At 36.9% G+C, this 27,608-nt stretch overlaps 1 protein-coding gene across 1 annotated transcript in view; it reads left to right on the top strand.

Annotated features, from left to right (window-relative positions):
* The window catches only part of LOC140165755 (uncharacterized), a 69,601-nt gene extending 46,443 nt beyond the window's left edge, over positions 1 to 23,158 (top strand). The window contains exons 11-40 of the mRNA XM_072189075.1: positions 418 to 831; positions 1,823 to 1,942; positions 2,522 to 2,682; positions 2,893 to 3,112; positions 3,246 to 3,411; positions 4,202 to 4,443; positions 4,741 to 5,112; positions 5,603 to 6,028; positions 9,544 to 9,753; positions 9,958 to 10,057; positions 10,319 to 10,473; positions 10,734 to 10,775; positions 11,243 to 11,335; positions 12,332 to 12,451; positions 14,406 to 14,525; positions 14,711 to 14,827; positions 15,111 to 15,260; positions 15,570 to 15,686; positions 15,900 to 16,016; positions 16,410 to 16,518; positions 16,796 to 16,915; positions 17,061 to 17,132; positions 17,401 to 17,472; positions 17,788 to 17,859; positions 18,659 to 18,730; positions 19,761 to 19,832; positions 19,975 to 20,046; positions 20,201 to 21,216; positions 21,396 to 21,619; positions 22,882 to 23,158. Coding sequence (XP_072045176.1) covers positions 418 to 831; positions 1,823 to 1,942; positions 2,522 to 2,682; positions 2,893 to 3,112; positions 3,246 to 3,411; positions 4,202 to 4,443; positions 4,741 to 5,112; positions 5,603 to 6,028; positions 9,544 to 9,753; positions 9,958 to 10,057; positions 10,319 to 10,473; positions 10,734 to 10,775; positions 11,243 to 11,335; positions 12,332 to 12,451; positions 14,406 to 14,525; positions 14,711 to 14,827; positions 15,111 to 15,260; positions 15,570 to 15,686; positions 15,900 to 16,016; positions 16,410 to 16,518; positions 16,796 to 16,915; positions 17,061 to 17,132; positions 17,401 to 17,472; positions 17,788 to 17,859; positions 18,659 to 18,730; positions 19,761 to 19,832; positions 19,975 to 20,046; positions 20,201 to 21,216; positions 21,396 to 21,619; positions 22,882 to 23,055 — 5,537 coding nt within the window. The 3' untranslated portion in view covers positions 23,056 to 23,158. The remainder of the gene's footprint in view (positions 1 to 417; positions 832 to 1,822; positions 1,943 to 2,521; positions 2,683 to 2,892; positions 3,113 to 3,245; positions 3,412 to 4,201; positions 4,444 to 4,740; positions 5,113 to 5,602; positions 6,029 to 9,543; positions 9,754 to 9,957; positions 10,058 to 10,318; positions 10,474 to 10,733; positions 10,776 to 11,242; positions 11,336 to 12,331; positions 12,452 to 14,405; positions 14,526 to 14,710; positions 14,828 to 15,110; positions 15,261 to 15,569; positions 15,687 to 15,899; positions 16,017 to 16,409; positions 16,519 to 16,795; positions 16,916 to 17,060; positions 17,133 to 17,400; positions 17,473 to 17,787; positions 17,860 to 18,658; positions 18,731 to 19,760; positions 19,833 to 19,974; positions 20,047 to 20,200; positions 21,217 to 21,395; positions 21,620 to 22,881) is intronic.
* The last annotated feature ends 4,450 nt before the right edge of the window (positions 23,159 to 27,608 follow it).

Raw genomic sequence — 27,608 nt, 5'->3', positions numbered from 1 at the left:
TTTTATAGTTGAGGTGATTGCATTCAAAAAGTCATTAACATACTTTTGGCAGGTCTTTATTTAACACCCTTCTTTGACTTATGGACCAAAGTTAAACTAGATACTTTCTTTTTGGTATGAGTTTACAATCGATTCGTAAAGATTATTTATTGTTTACAGCGACTAACAGAAATTAATATTGTTTGTTTTTTTGAGAATAAGAATAATCCCGAATACATCTGAGAAGCGCATCGTAATTAATTGATTGATTGGCAGTGTAGATAGCATCTTCGTTTTAAAAATTGAACTCTATGCAAGGACCTGAGGCTTTTTTTCTCTCATCGAGTAATATTGATGATACATTCTTTTTATATTATAATAATGATATACATGAATATCTTTAAGAAAAAAGGCGATTTGTTTATTTTGCTACCTCAGATACTGGAGATTTCTGCAGCGAAAACGCAGTAAACTATGAAGGGTTTTGCCTGGGCACTGTGGATAGTCAAGACCCTGATGCATGCGATGCCATCTTTGCTGAAGGAAGTTATCCTATTACAATTAACGGAGACAGGATCCAATTCTTCCTTCATAAGTCATTCAATCAGTTAAGGATTGAAGATCGAGATTGTTACGTAATAGGTTTACAATCTGCAACTCAGATGGATAATGTGACATTTCAATGGATTGGTGACGGAACACCCGTTACGTACTCCAACTTCAAAGATTTGAGGCAAGAAATACAGAACATATCCAGAGAATATTGCGTGTCGGTGAATTCCTATGATTTCTCCTGGTCAGCTTATCCGTGTAAGGATAACAATAAAGCAAGAGCTACACTTTGTCAAATAGGTACGCAGGCAATGGACGTTTAATAAACATTATTTTGTCGATACAACAACTAGTATATGAAACGGATTGTATTTAACAGAAGCAACAATAGATGTATTCAATAAAACAGTAAAACAGGAGATTGAATTAGTATATTAGTAATAATAGTCAATAATGACTGTGCACCATCTATTAGAATTTTGAGGTCATTGTGTGAGATCCGAGGGCTTTGTTTTGAGCCGGAGTATTTTCCCGAGCGGGCAGTAGCTCCCGATGAAAACTATAGAAACCCAAAAGAAACCCCGAATATTTCTTCACGATAACCTCAAAATCGATGGTGCAAAGTCATTACTGTCATTCATTTTCAACAAATCAAAATGGCATTTTATGCTCTTCTATGCAATACAACGCTGTTAAATAAAAACATTTATTATTATTATTATAACCTACCCTACAAAAACAAATCCATCAGGCTAGCCTTTAGCGCCGACAGGAGCTACCAATCACAAAAGCGCGACGGCACACTTGCAATAATGGGTCAAGCGCCGTAACACATTCTACGCATAGCATTACGCTTGGTAACGTGTACAATATTTCCGTGATACACGCTGTCACTTCCGCTGTGGATACGAATACGCACTTTACCTTGATGTAAACAATTTCCAAATAATTGGGCACCACAAGTAGTATTTTCTCTTTTAATTGCAGTATTTTTTCGGTAAAAATAGATATAAAGGTTGCTGCCTTATCCTTTACACCTAAATAATATGTCCTGGGCTGCGCCTCACCCATTATTTACGTTTTTACTGCCTCGGACATATAGGTGTAAAGGATAGGACATTGCCTTTATATTCAATACAAGAGTTCAAATAAATAAAAAGGTATAGATAAAGGTAAAGTCATGCTGGAGCAATGCTCACAGGGCCATGCCCATCTCTTGTTTTCCTTGGCATTTGAACAAACAAACAAATAAACAAATAACATACAATCTTGTTTTACAATGTTATTTCAGATATAAATGAATGTGTTGGAGGGGAGACACTCTGCACTCATTCCTGTCATAATTATCCGGGTAGCTACGCATGTACATGTCCACCTAATTTATACTTGGATGGGAGAAATAACTGTACTAGTGAGTATTGTGGGGAATTATAGACATTGTTTTGTATTGGATCTTCAAATGTAATGAAGATGAAATACATAAAAGTATACATTTTCAAAAAGGAAAGGACGTCAATAATCCAAATAGCACATCAGATTTCTGAAAAAAAAAGTTTTTATGAAAAGCGCCAAATTTGATTTTCCATGCCAATTTCTTTGTCAAATTCTTGCATTATTCTGACAATGTATTTCTTATGTACTTAGCGATTATTTGTAAAGATACAATACAAAACAATGTCTAAAATGTCCCACCTAAAGTGACCCTACGTGCCCGCTTAACAATATTGTCTTTCTGTGTACTGTAAGGCACAACACCTAGTTCGGCCCTATAGGGCTATCGGTGCCCAATAAGTACCAATTGGCTCTTTATCGTAGCCTGGAAAGATGTAATTGATGTCTTTTGTAGCAAATGTGGTATCAAATTAGAGCTGATGCTGCATACGACTGTGTCAATTAAATAGTCACAACATAGCAGGTTTAGATTTCTTTTAGTGTTATGTTTATAGATGCAGAACCGATTTAATTTATCTTGCAAATTGAATTTTTAAAGATCTTTGCAGTGGGTGGGAAATTGATACACCACTTCAAGGTCAAGACCGTTGCTTCACCTATCCAACCAAAGCCTCTTGGTCAGATGCCTTGGCTACGTGTTCTATGAGTTATATGCGTATAGTTACGCTAGATGATGTCACTAACACTGATGGAACGAAGGTTGGTGGTCATCTGTTTCTTGTTGTATGCGTGCAATTATTCAAACATTCTCAATGTTATATAACTGTCTGCAATACTATTATAAGTGCTTCTTATTTACACACCAAAAAGGCCTAACTTGTTTGGATTTATAGCCATTTCAACAACACGTAATATTGAACCAAAATATAATTTCCAGTAATACGAAATTGCTGTACAACTTTTATTCAGATAAACTTAGAAGCTTTTGCAAAAGAAAACGAATGGATCTGGGTCCGGACAGAGAGTGATGATTATGACCAAAGAGGAATTGGCAGGAACTCAACCTTCACTTCATCGCCGATAACCACCCAGTCAGTGTGCTCAACTATGAATGTAGTAAATGAAGCTAAGAGTGTTATGGTCCAAATGAGGAACTGCGATGATATTGCGGCTGCTATGTGCGTCAGAGGTACGTAAGTCAATTTCCAACTTAAGGTCATGATGATATAAAAATAAATAAATAAATAAATTATTAATTAATAAATACATTAATCAATTATAAAGTAATTAATTAATATAAAAATATTACATCTCTTGTTTAGAGTTTGATGATATCCGTTGCGAAGACATGTGGCTAAACAACATCACTTCTATCAGAGAATCCTCATCTCTAATTGGATACATCCAGTCGCTTAATTTTCCTCCATGGTATAACACTGGCTCAATGTGCCTTATTCATTTCTATGGGCCAGAAGAGATGGTTTATAGGTAAGTCATATCTGTTTTTATCAAATATCACATTGATGATAAAAATCTTTGACCCTGGTCTTACTGACCATTGTTTGGTTACACGTTTGACTAAGAACGGTTACCTAATACCTACCAACCAACCTCATCCCCTGTAGATTTCTATACCAGGATCCAGTACCGGTGATAGCAAAATAAGTACCAGCATGCGCCACATTATAGTTTTAAAAATACTCACCGTATTTTGGGCTAAATATGAATGAAAATCACGATTGTAATCTAAATATCATGTTTGAATTCAATATCGTTTGAAAAATAATTTTGTGAGAACACAAAGAAAAATCACGTGGCCTCAACTTAACCCCTCTATAGGCATATCTGCGAAGGTCAAAAGTGTTTACACGAACATGAGCGCGTAGGATGGCCTTACGATTAGCCAGAGTTATTTGGGCGCTTCTAGATGTGTGTGATAATTGATGTCCCTCACTGCCTCGGGTGATAGTAATCATTACTGGAGGAAATAAATTTGATGCATTGGAAACAAGCATCTAAGCATTATGACACACCCTATAATTTCAATGGAACTAATAACTATAAAAGTTTTTTCCCCTTTTTTAAATTATACAAATTGAGTAGTTCTTGGGGTTTAAAAACGCCAATTGGCAATACCTTCGAAGTCCATAGCTCCATTCTAATGATATTTGTTGAATGTTTTTTGTACTTTTTGGCCTCAACTTAAGCCCTCTATAGGCCAAAACATACAAAAAGTTTATTGTTATTATGTTATCATGTTCTTGACAAATTTTTCCAGATTTCGTTTTCTGCAGATGAATCTGAGACGAAACTATTCTGTTGGAGGATGTCATGATGCTCTTAAAATAACAGACAACATTACAGGCAGAGGCGTGGTACACAGAGGCACTTATTGCGGTCAACAGGCGGATTTAGTTGTCGTTACTAGGTCTAATGATGTCCAATGGGAGTTGAGTATCGGTCATCTGACAGCAGATATGGACTACGAAATTGGACTTGTAGCTTATTATGAAGCAATTGGTACGTATTGTGTGGGTTTTTTTTTGGTGTGGGGTGCATTTTCGGGTGTCCCTTCCCTTCCCTTCTCTTTCTTTTTATGTGCGTATAATTTTATTTGTACTTGCGTGTGTGAAATATACATGTTTTTAATGGAATTGCATATGTTTGCCTTTGCCCAACAAACAAACATTTTATAAAAACAAGCAAACACACTTAAATCTCTTAAACCATCTGAACTTCAGCCGCGGTACGATATTATTCGTCGTGGATCTGGAGATGATTTTTGGAAATTTAAATATCAAATGTCTTTTATTCCAGAGTGTAGCAAAGAGTCATGCAACGTAGCGTGTGATGTGAACAACACCTTGACAACCTTCCCGGGATCATTCAGCTCATATGGATTCCCTTCCACAGTTCCGCCATTTTCCCTGTGCCACTGGGTCATCCAAGCAGCGGAAGATTCTTTCATCAAGTTGTATCTGTCAGATTTTCGCGTGGAGTGTATTGACGCCGTGTATCTCACAGAATACGAAATGGATACACAGCTACAGTTCGGTGTACCAAGCCAGGGAGGATTTTGCGATGAGGCACCTCCATTGTACATATCAGAAACATCTCGATTGATAGTGGTGTACTCCACAGGATTGGATGCACCCTCGTTAGGATTCAAAGCCGATTACGAGATACAAGGTAAAACAAACTGATAATCTGATATAGGCTATATAATATGCTACACATTTTGATCACAATAAGAACATTTTACTTCTTTAATTCCCTCTATCATTGAACACTTTGTAATTACTTGGAGCTCATTTAGTACCATTGTGACATTATGCACCACTAACTAATTTACATTAACTCAAAAGCAACATAAAAAATAATGGGTTCTTCAACATTACCGCAATGCCAATGATGTGCAGAATGTTAGTGCGCGATCTTTAAAATTATTTCCAACATTATTTGTGACGTAACGCTCTGCCAGTATGCAATATCAATTCCAACTGACGCTGTAAACACAAGCAGTTATGTAACACCATGAGTTGAATACTACAGCTTCAACTTTGCAAAACCATCTTGGAGCTAACTTCTGGTAGGGAGTAAATGATAACAATAATAGATCCATATATTAAAATACAACCATTTTGTAGTAGATTATGTTTTCTTTGTTTTAATTGCATAGCTACGCCAGGGTGTGGCTTTGGACTTACCACCGCTTCTGAAATTGAATGCCATCTGAACAGCGCTGTATTTGCCTCCTTGTACTATCCGAAATCTTTCGTTCACCAGGGAGGAACATCATGGACTATTATTACTGATCCTGGCACATATATTGAGCTATTATTTCTAGAATTTGATGTCCCATCTCAAGCGAACTGCTTTCCTGGTAGAGTCAATATATATGACAGTTCCGTCAGGTCTACGGAATCAATAGCTGAATACTGTAATGTACAGCCACCAGATGGGTATGTGTTGTCGAGCAGGAATGAATTGTTAGTGGAATATATCTCGCCTAATACAGACGATGACTTCGAAGGTTTCTATGCCGAATACCACGCCCGGGTATTTTCTCCATCAAATGCTCCTGAACATCAGGAAGACGATGCAGGTAAGATACCTCATAATAATTTAATACGTTATAATAGTGAAGGCTTTTCTGTTTCAAGTTAACAAATATTTCGTTAGTATAGTGAAGACTTAAAGCGTTATCCACTTATCGTTATACACTATATTAATAGTGAAGACGTTCCTGTATCAGGTGACATCCTCACCATTCTGATCGAAGAGTGGCCGAACTCCCTTGACAGAGGCAACGAAGTGCGCCTGATTGCCCTGGACATCAAAGGAGCATTTGACAAGGTCTGGCATAATGGCCTTTACTCGAAACTCATGTCAAAAGGAGTATCCGACAAGCTGCTCACCTGGATTAGGAGCTACCTGACAGATCGTTCCACCAAAGTTGTCTTATCTGGCCAGTCATCAAGTACTTCTGCCATCAATGCATCAGTTCCCCAGGTGCCAGTATTGGGCCCGTTTTTGTTCTTTGTCTTCATTGATAGCCTGGGTGACGAGTGTGAAAACCAACCGTACCTCTAAGCAGAGGACTCCACCTTGTTTGTGAGATTACATCTAGAGACAACCCTGAAGCAATTACTGCTAGCCTGAACAGAGACTGGGAGAAAATGAAGATCTGGGCAGACAGATGGAAGGTGACCTTTGCGTCATCGAAATGTAAGGCAATGACAATATCAAAAAAGGGGAATCCAACCAAGCTAGATATTCTGTTTGTTAAGACCAAACTGGCAGAGAAGGAGGAGCTCGTGATCCTGGGAGTCACAGTCGACAGCAAGCTGACCTGGACAAAGCAAATTTCTAACATCTCATCCAGAGCAGGACAGAAGCTGTGCGCTAGGAGGAGAGTTGCAAATAAACTTGATGTCAGAGGTAGAGCAACCGATTACAAGGCTCAAGTTCGCAGTGTGATGGAATACTTCTCACTGTCTTGGATGGGTGCCAGCTTTACCACTCTAGCATTAATAAATAGGCGTGATTGAAGAGGAAGTAAATACAAAGCTGATCATCAGATCTCTCCATCAAAGACGTCAAGTGGCTGCAGTAACCGTCCTCCACAAAATGCACACTAGCTTGTGTGCCCATCAGATCTGAAGGCACTGCTACAAAGGTCATTTGTAGTCCGAAGAGCTACCCGCTCCAGCTGTCCATGCCTTGCCATGCTCTCACAGTACCAGTTTCTAGAACCATATCTACTGGCAGGTCCTTCATCCACACTGCAGTTCACGTTTGGAATAGCCTACCAGATGGAGTAGTCGGGAACATAGTACTGACAACGGTGCACTATCCGTCAAGAGCAGACAGCATAAGCATCTTATTTCACGCGTCTGATGCTTTACTGTACACCTTTATTATCTTGTGCTTATCCATTCACGTGAAATCTCATGTTAATAGTGAAGCCTTTCCTATCTCGTATTATCCATTCACGTGAAATCTCATGTTAATAGTGAAGCCTTTCCTATCTCGTATTATCCATTCACGCGAAATCTCATGTTAATAGTGAAGCCTTTCTTATCTTGTGCTGTCCATTCACGTGAAATCTCATGTTAATAGTGAAGCCTTTCCTATCTCGTATTATCCATTCACGTGAAATCTCATGTTAATAGTGAAGCCTTTCTTATCTTGTGCTATCCATTCACGTGAAATCTCATGTTAATAGTGAAACCTTTCTTATCTTGTGCTATCCATTCACGTGAAATCTCATGTTAATAGTGAAGCCTTTCCTACCTCGTATTATCCATTCACGTGAAATCTCATGTTAATTGTAAAGCCTGTCCTACCTCGTATTATCCATTTCACGTGAAATCTCATGTTAATAGTGAAGCCTTTCTTATCTCGTATTATCCATTTCACGTGAAATCTCATGTTAATAGTGAAGCCTTTCTTATCTCGTATTATCCATTCACGTGAAATCTCATGTTAATAGTGAAGCCTTTCTTATCTTGTGTTATCCATTCACGTGAAATATCATGTTAATAGTGAAACCGTTCTTATCTTGCGCTATCCATTTCACGTGAAATCTCATGTTAATAGTGAAGCCTTTCCTACCACGTATTATCCATTTCACGTGAAATCTCATGTTAATTGTGAAGCCTTTCCTACCTCGTATTATCCATTCACGTGAAATCTCATGTTAATAGTGAAGCCTTTCCTACCTCGTATTATCAATTTCACGTGAAATCTCATGTTAATTGTGAAGCCTTTCCTACCTCTTATTATCCATTTCACGTGAAATCTCATGTAAATTTTTGAAGCCTTTCCTACCTCGTATTATCCATTCACGTGAAATCTCATGTTAACAGTGAAGCCTTTCTTATCTCGTATTATCCATTTCACGTGAAATCTCATGTTAATAGTGAAGCCTTTCTTATCTTGTATTATCCATTCACGTGAAATCTCATGTTAATAGTGAAGCCTTTCTTATCTCGTATTATCCATTCACGTGAAATCTCATGTTAATAGTGAAGCCTTTCTTATCTTGTGCTATCCATTCACGTGAAATATCATGTTAATTGTGAAGCCTTTCCTATCTCGTATTATCCATTCACGTGAAATCTCATGTTAATAGTGAAGCCTTTCTTATCTCGTATTATCCATTTCACGTGAAATATCATGTTAATAGTGAAGCCTTTCTTATCGTGTGTTATCCATTCACGTGAAATCTCATGTTAATAGTGAAGCCTTTCTTATCTCGTATTATCCATTCACGTGAAATCTCATGTTAAAATTGAAGCCTTTCTTATCTCGTATTATCCATTTCACGTGAAATCTCATGTTAATAGTGAAGCCTTTCCTATCTCGTATTATCCATTCACGTGAAATCTCATGTTAATAGTGAAGCCTTTCCTATCTCGTATTATCCATTCACGTGAAATCTCATGTTAATAGTGAAGCCTTTCTTATCTCGTATTATCCATTCACGTGAAATCTCATGTTAATAGTGAAGCCTTTCCTATCTCGTATTATCCATTCACGTGAAATCTCATGTTAATTGTGAAGCCTTTCTTACCTCGTATTATCCATTTCACGTGGAAGTCTCATGTTAATTGTGAAGCCTTTCTTATCTCGTATTATCCATTCACGTGAAATCTCATGTTTAATAGTGAAGCCTTTCCTACCTCGTATTATCCATTTCACGTGAAATCTCATGTTAATTGTGAAGCCTTTCTTATCGTGTGTTATCCATTCACGTGAAATCTCATGTTAATAGTGAAGCCTTTCCTATCTCGTATTATCCATTCACGTGAAATTTCATGTTAATTGTGAAGCCTTTCCTACCTCGTATTATCCATTTCACGTGAAATCTCATGTTAATTGTGAAGCCTTTCCTATCTCGTATTATCCATTTCACGTGAAATCTCATGTTAATTGTGAAGTCTTTCCTATCTCGTATTATCCATTCACGTGAAATCTCATGTTTAATAGTGAATCCTTTCTTATCGTGTGTTATCCATTCACGTGAAATCTCATGTTAATAGTGAAGCCTTTCCTATCTCGTATTATCCATTTCACGTGAAATCTCATAGTGAATCATTTGTTTCTGTTTCAAAGAACAACACTGTGACGAAGACTGGATTCTTGTTGACGGATATTGCTATATGTTCTCTAATATGTCTACGCCTCTACACTGGAATGCTGCCCAGCGTTATTGCACGGGAATAGGTTCCAACCTGGTTAGCATCAGAAACTACCCTGAAGTCAATTTTATACAAACAATGCTGGTGACTGATTGGTTTACTGAGGATCCAAGAACTTACATTGGTAAGTTACATGAACCCGTTTCCCCATTTTAATTAAAATATAATAATTTGTAATGCTTAATAGTGGAACTGTAATATCCATAATTTAACGGTGAGTACATTTTCAAAGCTGAAATGGCTGACATTTTGTTATAATCCTTACATCCAAGAAGATGTTGTTTGGTACATATTGCATTTAGTCTTATAATATTTTCATGTGATGCAGGGTTGACAGACAGGGTCAAAGAAGGTCACTTTGCATGGATTGACCAATCCCCGATGAGCTACACAGATTGGTTTATTTCAAGACAATTTTTGACAGAAAGGTGTGTATTGCGATTCTTTGGCCAAAGATTAATGGTATTTGGTGAGGAAAAAACCGCTATGCTTAAATGGTATGTCAGTTTTGTTGCATTCCTATCCTTTGAATTGTTGTTTATTTTTGTGGATATAAATCTCCCACTATTAATGAGACTGACAATAAGATTTCTATAATGCAGATAGTAGATTTACTATCATAACTTTAAGAGCGTCATAGCAATAAAGAAATAAGAACAATAACTTGATTATGATTTTGACCATTGTAGTGACGAGAGTGTACTACGTTCACAGCCTGATGGTGATAATCTAGAAGATTGTACAATGATCATCTTGGATACATATCATTCTACGGCCAATTGGCATGATGTTTCCTGTGCATCTAAAGAAGCCAAACAATTCATCTGCAAGAAGCGATCTAAAGGTATGTGGGCGATACAGTGACATGAAATTATTAATACGTGGCCTGGTCAGGGGAGAATAAATTAAAGTATGAAAGGAAATGTTGGCATTTTGGTAAGCCAAAAGAGTGAAGAGCAGGTTTGTCAGGTCAAAAAGAAAGAGTAAGTATTTTTGTTTGCTTTGGCATACACCGCATAAAATAGCACGAAAACTATACTATCATTATAAAAAACAAATAATATCATTATAACGTCATCATCATTTTGTAATATCATATTTCAGGTCGAAAAACAACATCAGTTATTGCCGATATCACCCTCACTGGTAAGTGTAGAATTAGGAAATGTGTCTTTACATTCATTGTGTACAATTGAATGGTTGCATTCCTAGACAAGTCTCGATCAAACTCTATAAGCTTCTTTGAACCACTAAAGGAAAGGAAACGGAATATAATTAATAAGAAAGAACAGTTTACTAATCCAAAGTGTTACAATTAAACAAGACAACAAATAAACACAAATCCCGACCGGCACACAACCCGACTTGAAAAAACAAAGGAATGTGCAGGCATGGAGTTCGAACTCACGACCTTCCGATCACTAGACGGATGCCCTATCCATCAGCTCCCACTGATAAAGAGTGGTTGATACTGGGTACTAAATGTAGGCAGTCGAGGATTACAATACACACAAACAAATATTACGCAAGTACATAAGTACATGAGATCATTACTGATGCTTAATTGTTTCGCCAGCACTTCTGACCCTGTATAAACATTACATTTCAAACAGATCAGGAACCAATCTGTATATCCGGACTTATCCGGTGTTCAAATGGAGAATGCATTCATCCAACTTACAGGTGCTCCAACTTAGTAACAGAATGTAAGTATACTTTGAAAAACCCAATTAAATTGAGTAAAATAATGATAACATTTACAATACAATTGCATAGCGATGTACGAGTACTTCTAGGGATCGATGATTATGAAGGACCATCTAAGTTTACATGTCACCCTCCTTCTCTACCCAAAGGACCCAGATATGCAATGGGTTTTGGTCCCGGTTTTGGGGTTGTGGTGAGTAGGGTGGTTTTGGGTTAGGGCCTATAGGTACGCTTGGCCACAGAGCGCATAGCTCTATAGCCAGGCGCCTATGTTCAAGGGTATTAGGTTTGGTAGGCATCATATTTGCCAGACGACGGTGGCCGACGTCATTCAATGCGGCAACAGCCAATATCGTAAGCAAAACAGACAATATGACGGCAACACTGTTGGACGTAATTTGTATTCTAAGTGTGTCCCACGGGGCAAAATAATACAATGCTGTGACGTCACTACTTCTTAAAATTTTCCAAACATTGGCCCTCAAACTCATAATAAGAGTTCTATACAAGAATGAACTGCAGAAATTCATACTTTAATAATCTGTATTCATGTTTAACCGGTTATTTGGGATAATGACCGTCCCGTGATCTTGCTATTTGATGACAAAAGCAGCCGGCGAAGAATCTGTCTTACCAAGGCCGAAATATTTCAAAGGATCCCCGTGTTGGTTTTTTGCTCGCTGGCGCGTATTGGCCGTATGGCGGCGGAGTGTTAGCGTCAAGTAGATCGAAGAGGCAGACACTGGTTACAAAGGCATTTCTGTACAGCTTATTTCTAAGCATCCGGCCCGGGCAACCAGATAATAAACGCCCGTTCTAGAAAAGTCTAATCACGCTTGCATAAAAGTATTATATCGTGTGTACTAATAAGCTGTGTAACGTCAGGAGCATGGATGTGAGTATGAGACAGAGTTTTGGAAGAGAAACATCTTAATAGGGTTTTTTTTACTTCTAGTGCATTATATCATCTTGTTTTATTTCATACTTATACATAGCAAATGCTGAGACGCCATGCTCCCTGGGATTCCAGTGTGACAATGGGGAATGTATTTCATTGTCCTTCTACTGTGATTTTGTCAATGATTGCAGCGACAACTCAGATGAAAAATACTGCAGTGAGTCACGGTTTTATTTTAAAGATAAATACAATTTTATACAAATTTTTCTTAAGTATTTGGTAGTGTGTCACAAATGAATACAATGGATCAGTGTCAAAAACTGTATCAATTTCCAATGAACAGTGAATGAAATTACAAGAATCATTTGTATTACCTATCAATTGCATGGAATCAACACCCACACCTTAGTTCATGTTAACTTCGAATCGTAAGAAATCGATCAGAATAATTAGTTGCTTTATACAATACTAAGGCAATAGAAACAAATTAGTTCGATCTTTCGATCGACCATCGATTCTTAGTCGATCCTTATTATTTATGAAATCAATTAATTTACTATTGTTAATTGTGATAAAATAGTTATTTTTTGCCTGTAGGGATATTGACCAATATAAATTAAGCGTTAATTCTGATTAATTAGTTGATAGTTCATTAATAACAAGCATCGAAGCAGCATTGACGGTCGATCCAAAGATCGAACCTATTTGTTCCTGGTTCCTAAAGAAATCAATAGAAATAATTTAGCTGTATTTCTTTAAGAAACATTCAGACAACCAATTAAATATATTGCTTCCTGCAACGCAAGTTCATTTCTACTCCCCCTAAATGTTGCAATGAACCTTACACTGATTGATTAGTGAACCAAAAAGCATTAACGAATTATATGTAATGAAATAATATCTATAATAAATTACTGAGTTTGGCGACTTGGTAAGGCTAAAAACTTCTATGTTTTACATTATTTCGGAAAATGGATTTTTGCGTTGCGTAGAGTAAAGTTGTCCGCACCCCAATAAAACGTCCAATTTTGTTTTTGTTTACGTTAAGGGTGTCAAATTATGTTAATTAGTTTCAAAGCCACTACCAGAGCACCTCCATGCTAAAACTTTTCAGGCCAACACAATACACTAATGTTGACCAGAGAAGATCCTGTCATCGGTGTGAGGATATTATGCCTGTAGTCTCAACTATTACATGACACAGTAGAAGTATGCCTGTAGTCTCAAACACAGTAGAAACTCAATTAACATCTATTGTTTATTCAACTAATTTATCAACATTAGCATGTATTCTGTGTTTTTATGGAGAACCTATAGTCAACAGTAGAGTGTTTGTTTATTGAATTAGTTTGTAAGTGAAACTTTTGAAGGACAAATTAATCAAAAAAAAAAAAAAAAAATCATAACTTTATATGAAATAGAGTGTAAGGAAATGTGAATAAAATTGTTTCAGCTGCACAGTGGTGTAGCCAGGACTTTTTCAGAGAGAGGAGAGAGAGAGAGAGAGAGAGGGGGGGGGAAGGCAAATTTCATGGGGGATTGTCACAAATGGACTATAAGAGTACGACAAATTTATCCAAAATGGGCTAACAAATAAAAAGTACAACAAATGCATAGAAATCTAAAATATCAGATCAATTGTGTTCATCTGCTCAGTGATGTAGCCAGGACTTTTGCAGGAGGCAGGGGCAGCAAGGTACATTTCAAGGTGGGGAACAAACTTGGATGAAAATGATAAAAAATGAGCTAAAAGGTACAACAAATTTGTCCAAAATGGGCTAAAAAGTACTGTAGAAACAAATGCATAAAAATCTTAAATAGCAGAGCGGCCAGCATCCCACAGGGGCAAGACTTCTCACGGAGTCACGGTGGATATGATATGGTGGCAAGAAGACTTGCTTCGATCATGATCTAATTGCAATTTCAAGCCATTGATTTATATGGAAAAGATACTAAATATTATACTTCTAAGTTCTAAATGATAATCTCCTCTCATACCATTATTCACATTAAATAAAACATTTACATGTACACAAAATATAACAAAATTTACCAACCGCGAAAGACCCTGATCGCGAAAGACGGGTGACCGCTAGTTATTAATAATTTCCAATAACCATTAGAGTTCTTATTACGTTCTTATGCCTGGTATATCATTATGTCTGTTTCAGCTTACCGTAACTGTACCGTTGATGAGTTTCGTTGTGATAATGATGAGTGTATCCCAAAAGGCCTTGAATGTAATCTCATAATAGACTGCATTGATGGAACAGATGAGGGAAGCTTTTGTGGTAAGTATGGTTTGAACCTGACCATCAAAGGATAGAATGTCTTGCTATGAAACTATTAGAAAAGCTTTAGAGACACACGTGCTCTTTTCATCGCCTTTCACAAGTGGTTTTCACGTGTTATTGACCTACTATATTTATGTCACAAGGAGCTGCTTAACTTCTAATATGATTTTAATTTTGTTTAGACAAATGCTCCGAGGGCTTTCAATGTTATGACGGATCATGTTTATATACCAGGGCTTACTGTGATGCTAGCAAAGACTGTGCCGGGAACCATTGGGAGGACGAACCACAGACGTGCCGTAAGTTACAAAAGATAAACTCCAAATTAGAAAATAATCAATTTCAAACAATTGTAATAATTATATTCACCCTTTGAGATCTAATGTTCTAGCAATTCCAAATCACTAATTGATACATTAAAACTTGAATGACACATAATTTGGTACTATGCAATAATCCCCAAGACGTCACAGATAACAGTGTAGTCCGTTTGTAAAGTATCATACATATTACCCGACAAATTCAATAAATCGTCAATAATCCAGAACGTATGGAAATTTGTTGTTTGTCTTTTAATTCCAGCATATCATGAAGAAACTTTTGCATGCAAAGATACACAACTGAGCTGCATGAACAGAGAATGCATCGATACAAATCTTCTCTGCATGTATGAATTTGACCAATATGGCTACAATAAAGGTTGTCGAGATGTTTCACATTTACGGTACTGTGGTGAGTTAGGCTAAAAACGACGTAAATAACGCAATCACAATCCTTGTAAGAGATGGCTTGGGACGAAAATTGGTTACAGCCCAATCGGAGCAACTTAAAATTTGACCTGACCTTTGATCTCAGATGACCTTTGCAGTTTCATACTCCCAAAGTGCCGGGCATTGATTTCTCAGCTTGTAACCTCAAGATTATGAGTCGAGTCTGCATGATATGATTCAAAATTGTCTATTCATCTATTTTATCAGAAACAGTATCCTTATACTGCTAAATACTGGTTTTAATATAGTTGTTATTTTGTTTTTCATTTAGAGTCATTCCAATGCCCGTCTTGGTCCCTTAAGTGTCCTTCGTCATACTGCATTCCACTTCGTTTTAGGTGTAATGATGTCATCGATTGCCCGGATGGTGAAGATGAATATAAGTGTGGTAAATACATTTATTCTTATTTGCGTCTCTTCTATGATGTTACAAAAATAGGTATCTTCATAATGTACAGTATGTTTTCTTGAATCTCTACTAATCTGTGTCTTCTCATACGGAATAAAGACGCTTTATTTCCAAAATATCTTGGTTACCAACCGATAAAAAGAATGACCGCAAACTGCATATAGTCTTTTACATGGGACTTGACTTTTTCAGATGTGTTCACATGTCCCGGAGCTTACCGATGTCATGGTGCGTCATTTTGTGTTCAACCTGGGGAGGTCTGTGATGGTATCCAACAGTGTCCTATGGGAGACGATGAGTTGTTTTGTGGTAAGGCGACATCTTAAGATTGAAAATTCATTGGTCACTCTTTCTGACTGTCTTAGTTTCATTCCAGGGGGTTAGTCAGTACAAATGGTCATACTGGACTGTACCGTTTTCATGGCCCATTTTGGTATAAGAATGGGTAATTTTAAACATTTTCTCATTTTCCCCGCAAAACATCCTCATGTTAGCAACATTTTTAAATTTCCCAAAGATTTGGGGAAAATGTGGACTCTTGGTAAAGCGAGCGATGGGTCCAGATTTCTCACAAAATTGGCATAGCCGTTGGTCCACTTTCAAATGTTTCGATAGATAAATAAATAGATATGGCTATTTAAACAAATCTGATTCTTACTTGTATAAAACTCAAATACATGAAACTAAATTGATCTGAAATAGGTATTATATGCCCAGAAGGGTGCTCCTGCTCTGGTCTTTCCTTGGAGTGCCGGCAGGTAACTTGGGATTCAACGATAGCTGCCAGTGTTCCAGACAACATCAGACAACTGTGAGTGTGTTATCCTGTATGTCAGTTTTATTATATTAAACATGTTGTATTTTCGAATGACCAAACACTGAAGAGAGTTTTTGATTTATGGGCCGCAATTATCATCATGTCCATTTACATGTAAAAGCAATAAGCAAGAGAGCCAGGATATAAAAGTTAAGTTACTTTTTATGAGAAAAATAGAAGTAAATAAATATGATAATTAAAGTAAGGTAAGGGAAATATATTTTTGTTTTTCTTGATTATACCGCCTTTATCTGATATCACATTTTATTAGCAATTTAATAGGAATTTCTAACACCAGACGGAGACGAGATGCCGATGTATCAGCCAGTAACGTTACCATAGAGGATATACTGCAAACATCTCTAGACCGGTTTCTACTCCTTGCTGATTTGTAAGTAACTTTTTCCTTTGTTAATAATCATAATATTGATTAAATCTTAACATCTTATTCAATAAAAGTAGATGAACATATTAAATCGGTGTCCTGGTTGTTTTCCTGTGTGTTAAAGTATTTGAAATCATGTTCATTTTCACAGAGACCTGTCGCAAAACGGAATTTCTCTTCTGACCCACGGGACATTTATAAATCTGAACAACCTAAAGGGATTGTAAGTAAATATATATAGTCAGTCTAAATATGAATTCCAATCTTTAACATTTAGGTCATCTTATAAAAGGCTATCATCATCATTATCATCATCGTTGTCGTCGTCATTGTAAGCTATAGCAAGGGCAATGGCATAACAACAACAACTATCATCAGATATATACGAGTATTCTGATTAACGTTTTGGCTCAAATATTGTTTAATATTGAAAGCTACGCGATTGTCCGTTGTTTAATATTATTATTTATCTCGTTTCTTTCCAACCCCAGGTCTCTCTCTTACAATCAAATCAACGAGTTACCCAACAGCGCATTTATTGGTTTGCGTCTTTTGAAACATTTGTAAGCAAGTTCTTTTTTTTAAAATATTGAATGCAATTCATTGTAAGAAATTATTTGCTTCTCTATTACGATATATTAAAAGACTACACATAAACGATTTAGAATGTAATAGATAATTAAATAGATTTAAAGGTGAGCCATGCATGCTGCAAACATGAAAATACTCAATAAGTGGTACCAAGTAAGTGCTTCATCAATTCTTTTTTTATTAAGGAGAGTAACAGTAAGCACTCTATTTGTGTATTCAATTTATGTATTGCAAGCAAAATGAGATAAAATAGAAACAAATCACTCTTACAATTTTCAATTGTACAGGAACTTGATCGGCAATCCACTAACTAGGATTGCACCTGGTGCTTTTCTACAACTAACAAAGCTTCCACAACTGTAAGTTTGTTTACCAATTGTATCATTTTTCATTTGTTAAAGAAACTCAAGACTAAGGCCACTACAGACTCCAAGTATTCGACGTAGAATATTTGATGTGCCATATCTACATTATTTAATCCATTTCCAATCTATTTCTAGTAATGTTTTTAAACATTAAAAGTTCTAACGAATGTTTGATGACATGGAATCGATGTGTTACGTATAATATCTGGTAGAAATATATTATCGATTTTACGTCATCAAATATTCGTTAGAACTTAAACATTACTGGAAATAGAATGGGGAATAGATTAAATGACGTAGATATGTTACAGCGACGTACATATGTATTCTATATACACTAAAAAGTCTGTAGTGTTCTTTATAAGTTTTTGCATTTGATACCTGAATAGAATAAGTTAATAAATATATATAATATAATATATAATATAATGTAGTAACGGTTGCCTTTTCCAGAGGTCTATACTTTGAATTTGTTTCTACGCTCACCTGTAATGGGTTTGAGCACTTTTAATTCCAAAGTTAGTCACCTGAAAAATAATACTTATATATAATATTATATGTAACCGAAATCATACATATAAAGAGGATCTATTATAGGTTCAAAATGAGTGTGTAACGGTTTCAACAAGAATCGTTGCTCTTTGATTGGTATTTTTTAAATTTTATTTTGATGCATTGTTGACTGTAATACTTCTTCCCCCTGCACCGTACCATGATCATCTCGAGCTATGCTCCAACTTTGAACCTGTATTTCGATCTAATAATTATGTCGACATTTCACCCTCCATGACAGCGATCTTTCAGGAATGCATGTAACTCATCTTCCAGCAGGGACCTTCAAAGACCTTGTGTCATTGGCAAACCTGTAAGTTAATTTTCTAATCATACTAATATTGACAGCATCGTAGCAGGTTGCTTGTCTTCTTTACTATAATAAATATACGTGTGTATTCCCTTAAAGCTAAACAATAATTTGTTGTTATCATTAAGGGATCTAGAATGAGCGTTTATGGCGTTTCGACAGTATTTTTGTGGGACATGAGAGCACCTCAGACGTATCGAATTGCATTCTGAATACGAAGCATGTCTTTCTGATATCAAATAATTTTCATTTTTGAAATTCACGATAATACAAATTTCATGACAAATTATTAAAATTTGATATTTTTCAAATTTTTGATATATAACAGTCCTCGAAATAAATTTTATAAATCTAATGATATATTTTAAAGTGTATGTAGCTGGGAGGAAAAGCCGACGATCAATTGAAAATTTTGACCTTTTATATTGAAGATATGGATTTTTTTCCCCCAAAAGACCTTTTTTTTTGTTTTTGGTGTTTTGGGGAAAAAATCCATATCTTCAATACGAAAGGTCAAAATTTTCAATTGATCGTCGGCTTTTCATCCCACCTACATACACTTTAAATATAAATATGCAGATTTATAAAGTTTACTTCAAGTACTGTTAAATATCAAAAATATCAATTTTAATGATTTGCCATAAAATGTGTATTACATTGCGAATTTCAAAAATCAAAATTATTTGATATCAGAAGGACATTCTTCGTATTCAGAATGCAATTCGATATGTCTGATGTCCCACAATAAATACTGTCCAAACGTTCATACCCCATCCCTTAAGGTTTGGAGAAAAACAAACATCACAATCCCATGCGTATTGCAATTGAGTAATAATTCTGAGTTCCCTGATTTTCTCCTCACAGAATAGAAGAGATATAAAAGGATAAAAGCTAAAGATAATTTAAATCTTCATTTTGTCTTTCTATTATTTTAAAGTTTTGTATCAGATTTAAGAAAGTTTGTATCATGCCCGACTAATTTTTAATCGTTACCAACGTATTGAGACTAATACCTCATTATATTTTCTTCAAGATCTCTCATATCGAGCTCTTTAAACGAAATCGTTCCAGGAGCGTTCGAAGGATTAGATAACCTACAAGAAATGTAAGTGGTAAATCATCCTCAGTCTCTAATTAAAATCTAACATCGCTAGTTCGTTTCATTAAAATAGTTGCTATTTTTACACAAGAAAGTTTGCTAACTAATCTTTTCGTAATTTAATGTTTTATTTCTATATTTTTGGCAGAGACATTCGCGAGAATCCACTGCGCAAAGTTCAGGAAGACATCTTTCAAGGATTAATAGATGTGAAGACTTTGTAAGTAGATATTATAGACATACACCCGATGTCTCGAGATATTCACTAGTTGTTAGGGTAAACAAGTGCAAGTTTAGGTAATATAACGATTTCTATCACCACCATTGGTCCATTTGATGCTATTTTAACAGGTTTACTATTACAATACTTTCAGAAAAGCTGATCGGTACCTCTTCTGTTGTTTGATTGGCGAAATCGAATCATGTATACCTGAAGCAGACCAATTCTCATCATGTGCTGATCTTATGCGCAATCGCGTATTACGCGTTTGTATCTGGATACTGGGTTTAAGTGCCTTGGTTGGGAACATCTTCGTCATACTCTGGCGGACAAAGATTGGTGAAGAATCTGCAAGAAGTAAAGTACAAGAATACCTTATCCTGAATCTAGCTGTGGCTGACTTGCTGATGGGAGTCTATATGATCACCATTGCTGGGGCAGACATGTATTATCGTGATGTTTACATACTTCATGCTGATAATTGGCAAACCGGAAAATTATGTAAATTAGCCGGTTTGTTGTCGACTCTGTCGTGCGAGCTTTCACTCTTCATTCTTGCCGTCATTAGTTTGGATCGGTTTTGGTGTATCACCTTTGCGACAAAATGCAAACGACTACAATTGGAACATGCGCGTATAATCACTATAATAGCCTGGGTAATTGCTCTTGTTTTGAGCATAATACCCGTGGTTGGATTGAAATACTTTGGTGATGACTTCTATGGAAGATCTAGTGTGTGCTTAGCCCTTCCTTTGACTGCCGATCGCCCACCTGGTTGGGAATATTCGGTGATGCTATTTCTAGGTGTAAACCTTTGTAGTTTCATTATTATATGCTTTTGCTATCTAAACATATATTGCACTGTAAATCGGACATCAAAACGAATGCGTCGAAACAAGAAGAGGGCTGCTGAAATCAAAATGGCCGCCCGAATGGCTTTCATCGTCGCCACAGATTTTTCGTGCTGGATGCCTATTTTTATCATGGCTATCATGTCAATGACCGGTATTGTGACGCTGCCTGGGGATGTCTACGCATGGACGGCAGTTTTCATTTTACCTTTGAATTCATCCTTGAATCCATATCTGTATACATTTTCAACTGTTAACCTTAAAAGACACATCCATGCTTTGATTGGAGATCAATTTTCGTCTGCGGATGGAGATAGTGGTAAGACACCAATGATAAAAATTGTAATATCAACATAATGTTATGACATCGATTTAGAGTCTGAGAGTAGAGTATTAAAACCGAAACAATTTTTGTCTTGTTTGAAATGTATAATCCAGTTAGTTTATATCCAGTTAAATTACTGAACTGATATGAGATCAATTTTCACTTTTTTTCAGCGGTGGATCGCACATTGCTGTCTCCATTACGAAGCATGATATCCGTCAACAATGTACCACCTCGAATTCTATTGTCCGAGATGGGGAAGAGATCTGACTTGTTGTTCATGAGCCAGTCCGATATTGCGTCGATCAAAGCGGATCTATTACGATGTTTACGAGAATTACATCATTCAAAAATGGCTTGTGAGGATATAACACACAGTATGATTATGCTAGAACAGGTATGTCACCTCAAATCACATTACCACGAGTACCCTTTCAATACTCTAACCCTAACACCAGTAAAAACCACAAAATACCACGATGAAAAATTCTGAGCATGCATGCATCCCAGGGTCTGCGATGACGCAATCACCCGAAGTGTGATATGCTCACGGAATTGCTGGCCGGGCAGCAATAACCCGTGCAGCTACCGGTCCGCGATCGTGTGGTTGGCATGCGGGGGGTCAAAGGTTCGAATCCCGCCAGGTCCTGCCAAGTCAAAAATTCTTCTTCTTCTTGAAAAATTCGGATCTTCTTTGACTTCCGATATCAAAAAGCATGGGTCAGTGTTAGGGTTAGGGTTAAACAATTATAATATGCATATTAGCTCATATTGACACTGATTCACTTGAACTACAGATTGGAATACTAGACTTTTATAAATATGTGACTTAGGTTAAACAAAACAAACAAACAAAAAAAAAAAAAACACAAAAATTGTGCATCACAAGTAGAAAAGGCTAATCTTAATGTCTATTGACGTCCATACGATTTGCATCGGCAAAAGGAATCAAAAATTCAAAAAGAATCAAATAGAACATGTACAACGGAAACGATCATAATTGGCTTTTTTTTTCGTTTTTCTTGGTTGAAATGAAACCAATAAACGATCACAGTGGGCCTTATTGAGCTTGGTTGAAAATGAAATCGGGGGGCACTCAACTTTAGAAGTGACGGGTATGTGCCTACCGGTGTCGCGAAGTAGGGGCCTATCGGTAACAAAGCGTTATTTAAAAAAAGGGGGTCATTGGGTACAAACAAAATAAAAAAGGGGTCATTGGGTATAATATTTTGAAAAAAGGGGGTCATTGAGTATAAGATTTCAAAAAAAGGGTCATCGGGTAGAAAATTTTGGCATAATTTTGAAAAAATGGAGCAAAATTTGAAAGTTTCGGCATTATTTTGTTGCATTTTGATGATGCTCTTCTAGAAAACCTAGAAAAAAAGGGGGTCATTGAGTAGCCGCAACCAAAAAAATGGGGTCATTGGGTAGCCGCAACTAAAAAAAAAGGGGGTCATCGGGTATGACGTTAAAAAAAGGGGGTCATCGGGTATAGTCGACTTCAGAAGAGGGGGCCTATTGACAGGCACATACCGTCACTTCCAAAGTTGAGTGCCCCCCCGGGAATGAAATACGAAAAACGATTGGCCGGTTATATACACGGACCTACCCGTACCCGACTGTATACTTACGTTTTCTCTGTTGTTTTTACCCATCCAGGATAAAAACGATAAATGGCACGCTGGGTTGATAGTGACACCGTCCACTGGAATGAGATTGAAAGGACCAGATCAGGTTGATAATGTGGATGTACTAATGGATAAGAACATGAAACAAATTGAAAATATTATAAGTGAGATCTCGAATAGCTTCGCTGGAGAATCAACAGTGTAAAGTTGTGTGGCATATACCGTATGACTATATCAGTATAACATCAAATTGCAAATGATGACAATGACTTGAATAGAGAATGCGGTGCTTACACAGGGTGCTGAGTGCCCCCTGACAAAAAAAATGAACGCAAAAGTGCCCCTCTGCCAAAAAATGAAAGAGAAAATCAGGAGGGCAAAGGAAAGAAAAAGGGCAAGGAGCCCTTTTCTAGCAAAATTCAGGGCCAAAATAGTGTAAAATACACATTTTTTTCGCGCTACGCGAGCACATAATCCCAATAAGGCCCTTTTCGGGAAGCTCGAAGACATACAGTCTCTATGTATTGTATGATGCAACTGCAATATTTTTCGTCTGTGCCCCAAAATTTTATTTTGCCCCCCTGACCAAGAAAGCTGGCTACGCCCCTGTATCAGCCATTTTATAACCAACAACAACGGCGCCGGTATGACCATCCCCTAACAGCTCCCAATTTTCGCCTACTATCAGGCCAAAAAAAAGGATGTCTCAGACACATTTGGTAAAAAAGCTAAGTGCTATGCGTTTTCTTATTTCTGAAAATGAGCTATGCGATATGCGATATATTTCTTTATTACAGTCAAGGCACAATATTCATGTACTTTTTGATATTCAAATACAGAAACATAGTAATATACATACACAATGAATAGTTTTGTTAGTCTCTTTTACAATCATGGCGAAATGACTCAGTACAAAAAACAACAACCAAACTGCAAAAAAAGACAAGATTGGATCGCTATACGATACTGAAAAATATATTTAAAAAATTAACATAATAAAACACGGCCAACGCGTAGCGCTAAAGCGCTAAATCGGATTTCACATAGCAATGCGCGCGGGTGTCTGAGACATACATTCTTTTTTTCTTGGCCTTACTACTACTATTGACATTTAATACCGCGCCGAAAACCAAAACAATTTGCACTAAGGCGCATGAAAACAAAAACAATGGATGTAAACAAGAATAATATAATCAATAAAACATAACATCAGATAAAATCCAAATCAAGCAAATTGAATACAGTTACTAATTGAAAGCAATATTGAACAAATGTTGTTTCAGCAGTTTCTTGAAAATATCAGTTGAAGAGGCGGTTTTGATATGTTCTGGTAATGCATTCCATAGTTTTGGTCCATAACAAGAAAATGATCTGTCTGCAAAGGTTGAATTATTGGTCTTGTGCGAGTATGAAAGAAGCAGTCGAAGTTGAACGAAGACGACGATGAGATGTTGAAACATGAAGCAAATCTGAAAGGTACTCGGGTGCTGTCTGGTGAAGGCATTTGTTATTAGGACGCGCTGCTTAATTGGCAACCAGTGCAACTCAACGAGGTCTTTGAAAATTGAGTCATATTTTCGCTTCCTAGTTACAATACGAGCTGAGGTAAGTTGGATGTTAACTAGCCGTTTCAGGAGTGAAGCTCTCATGCCAACCATCAAACTATTACAATAGTCAATTCTAGATGTTGTCATATGTTACAAGGGAGTGGACAGCCATTCAGGTCGACTCAGTTGTGAGCATGCTTATGAGATGAAAATTTGCTGATTTCACAATCTTGGTCACTTTGCAATCAAACATCACACCAAGATTTCTAACTGCGTTTACCTGCATTGGGAAGTTCACATCAGCAATGTTAACTGAGGAGAGATGAAATTTGTTCAACTGGGCCCGAAATCCACAAACAATGACCTCCGTTTTCTCTGCGTTCAATTTCAAGAAGTTTCACGACATCCAGTTCCGTATATCGTTAATACATTCCTCAAAAGTAGCAACTACAGCAAGATGTACACCATCAGCAGAAGTTGGACAGATGCATAAATTTGAGTGTCGTCAACATTAATATACAGAGCTACACCATTGTCGCGAATGATCTTCCCAAGTGGCCGAGTGTAGACTAGAACTAACAATGGCCCTAAAACTGAGCCTTGTGGATCATCGTAACGTGGAAACTGAGCACAAGAGAAGTTTCCATCTATGCATACACGCTGTGATCTACCAGTTAAATGAGTTGTGAACCACTTTAGCGGAATATCACCTGTCAAGCTGTCAAGGTTAGCCTTCTTTAATGGGATTATGATGGCAGTCTTAAGAGGCTCTGGAACGAAACCTTCCGCAAATGACATGTCCACAATAGATGTACCCGGTAATGGCTGAAAAAAGCACGTCGAGGTGTTCCTGGATGGAGTGGGACAAGTGAGATAAAGTTTCTAGCCTACAGCGAGACGATTGTTGGGATTTTAATAGACTTGTCAAAAGCCTTTGACACTATCGATCGCAGCTTTTACATAAGGTAAAGTTGGCATATTATGGGTTTAGAGGAAACGTTTTAAATGGTTTCAAGATTACTTACATAACAGAAAACAGTATATGTGTATTACAATTCTTGTAAATCTCAGTATAAAGATAATTATAATATGTGGAGTACCCCAAGGCTTCATCCTAGGGCCGCCCATTATTATACATTTTATGTTAATGATATCATAAAAAGTTCCACCATTCTAAAATTCGCCTTGTGTGCCGATACTACTATAACTTAGTCACACTTGGACAATCAGGTGATGCGATCAAGCAAAATGAGTCTGATGTCGATCAAAATCAAAATTCAGTTTTCAATCTCATTATATGAGCCATTCTCAGAGCTTTATTTTGCAGAAAACCCCATCATAATTAGACTTATGGTTCCAGAGATATGGCCATTTTAGTGTTGTTCAGAACAATAAAATACAAAGGAAGTTGAATATTTTTATTGATTATATCTCAAGATCAATATTCCCGACATCCGACTAATTTTGCTTGATTGCATAGCTGTCTGTGAATTAAAAGAAGTGAATAATAAGCTATGAGTAAATGCAAGCAAGACTAATTATATGGTGCTTGGTCCAAATCATAAATAATAATAATAATAATAATAATAATAATTCTTTGGAGTGACAATTGATGAAAATCCAACTTGGAAGTATCATATTAACATCTCAAAGAATTATATCTAGAGGTGTTGGAGTAATAAACCAACTTAAACATTTTATTCCCGAGCGAATAAGGGACTTTGCGCAATTCGACTTCCGGGGCGGGCATGGGAGTTTTTGAAAAAGAAAAAAAAACTTCGCCCACTAGGTAGACAAAAAACAAACAAAAACAACACAACAACTTCGCCTCCTTGGTGAATAAAAAAAACCCCTAAAATTACGCGGTTCGTAATTAAGGTGCACTCTCTAAATGTAAAAGAGTGAAAAACCACTCTGAATTTCAGAGTAAATTTAAGTTAGCTCTAAAAGAGTGGGTTTTAGCTCTAAAAGAGTGAAAACAGTACACATAATTTCACTCGCGATTTCGAGTGAGCCTCACTCGCTCAAAAGTGGCGCAAAATCTCACTCTTTCTTGGAGTGAACTGTCAGCCAATCAGAAGCGCCGAAAATCGGCCGATGTTTACTTGTGTAACAAAATGGCGAACAGTGTGTGAATGAATGGCGAAAAGAAAGCGGATTTGATGAAGAAATAGACAGCATACTCAATAGTGATTACATTCAGTTATGTGTAGGTCATAACTCGTAGCAAGTATACACTTGGTCTGGAGACAACGGCGGCAGTAAGCTTAAGTCATATGTGAGCAGTTTGTTACCGGCCCAGTGCCGGTTTACATGTACGCATATGTAAGCTTATGTAGGTTACGCCGCATCACGCTTCTCCAGACTGTGACCGTAAACATGGTATTTGCCAAGTGTTATGTCCTACACCTAAGTATACTCACCATTGAACAGTTTGACTATTAGCTTCACTAAATCCATAGTTTTTCATCATTCATCCCACACTGAAGTTCGACACATTGTGTATGTGCTTAAGCTTTAGACCAGTTCAATATTCCTAGACCGGGCCCTACCATAAACCTGGGGCCTAGCCTCACAACAATTTAAAGTACATAGTAGCTGTTATGAACTGCTGTGATATTCTTGTATATAAAATAGGCCTAAATGAATGTCACGTCAGAACTCTCATTTTAAAAACAAAAAATATTATTTCTGTAAATGTCCAGCGCCGTCTGATTCACTTGATCATTAAGTTTTCAGGCATAGCGCCACACGCGGCCAATATTTTCGTATTTCCTTTGTAAGTTAATCGGACCACCTGGATTTATACCGGGATTTTTGAATCACAATGGAAGTATTGTGACCCGATTTTAACGTGCGCACAGGGGGATGACACTCTTATTCACATTTTCATTTTACAACGCAAACCTATATCGAATCCCGGTGGTTTGCGAATAATGACATGTCCGCATCCCAGATCAATTAAACCCTGGTATGAATTATTTATTAACTTTCGCCACGATCCGTTTTGCAATAACATAAAAGCACTTCAAATAACAGCCCGTTGAGTTCAATGAACTACGCCCTGAAACCGATAGTGCCCCGTAAAGAAGCTCTAGCTCCCATTGACCTCTATACAGGTCAGTGAGCTCTCCATACACAAATGAACAAGTACAATAGGACAAGGCCAGCACATATGACCTGCTTAGTGACATGTTATTTTGAAGTCTTC

This window comes from Amphiura filiformis, chromosome 12 (genome assembly GCF_039555335.1).
Source record: "Amphiura filiformis chromosome 12, Afil_fr2py, whole genome shotgun sequence".
Lineage (NCBI taxonomy): Eukaryota > Metazoa > Echinodermata > Ophiuroidea > Amphilepidida > Amphiuridae > Amphiura > Amphiura filiformis.
This window is presented reverse-complemented; position numbering and strand designations above follow the sequence as displayed.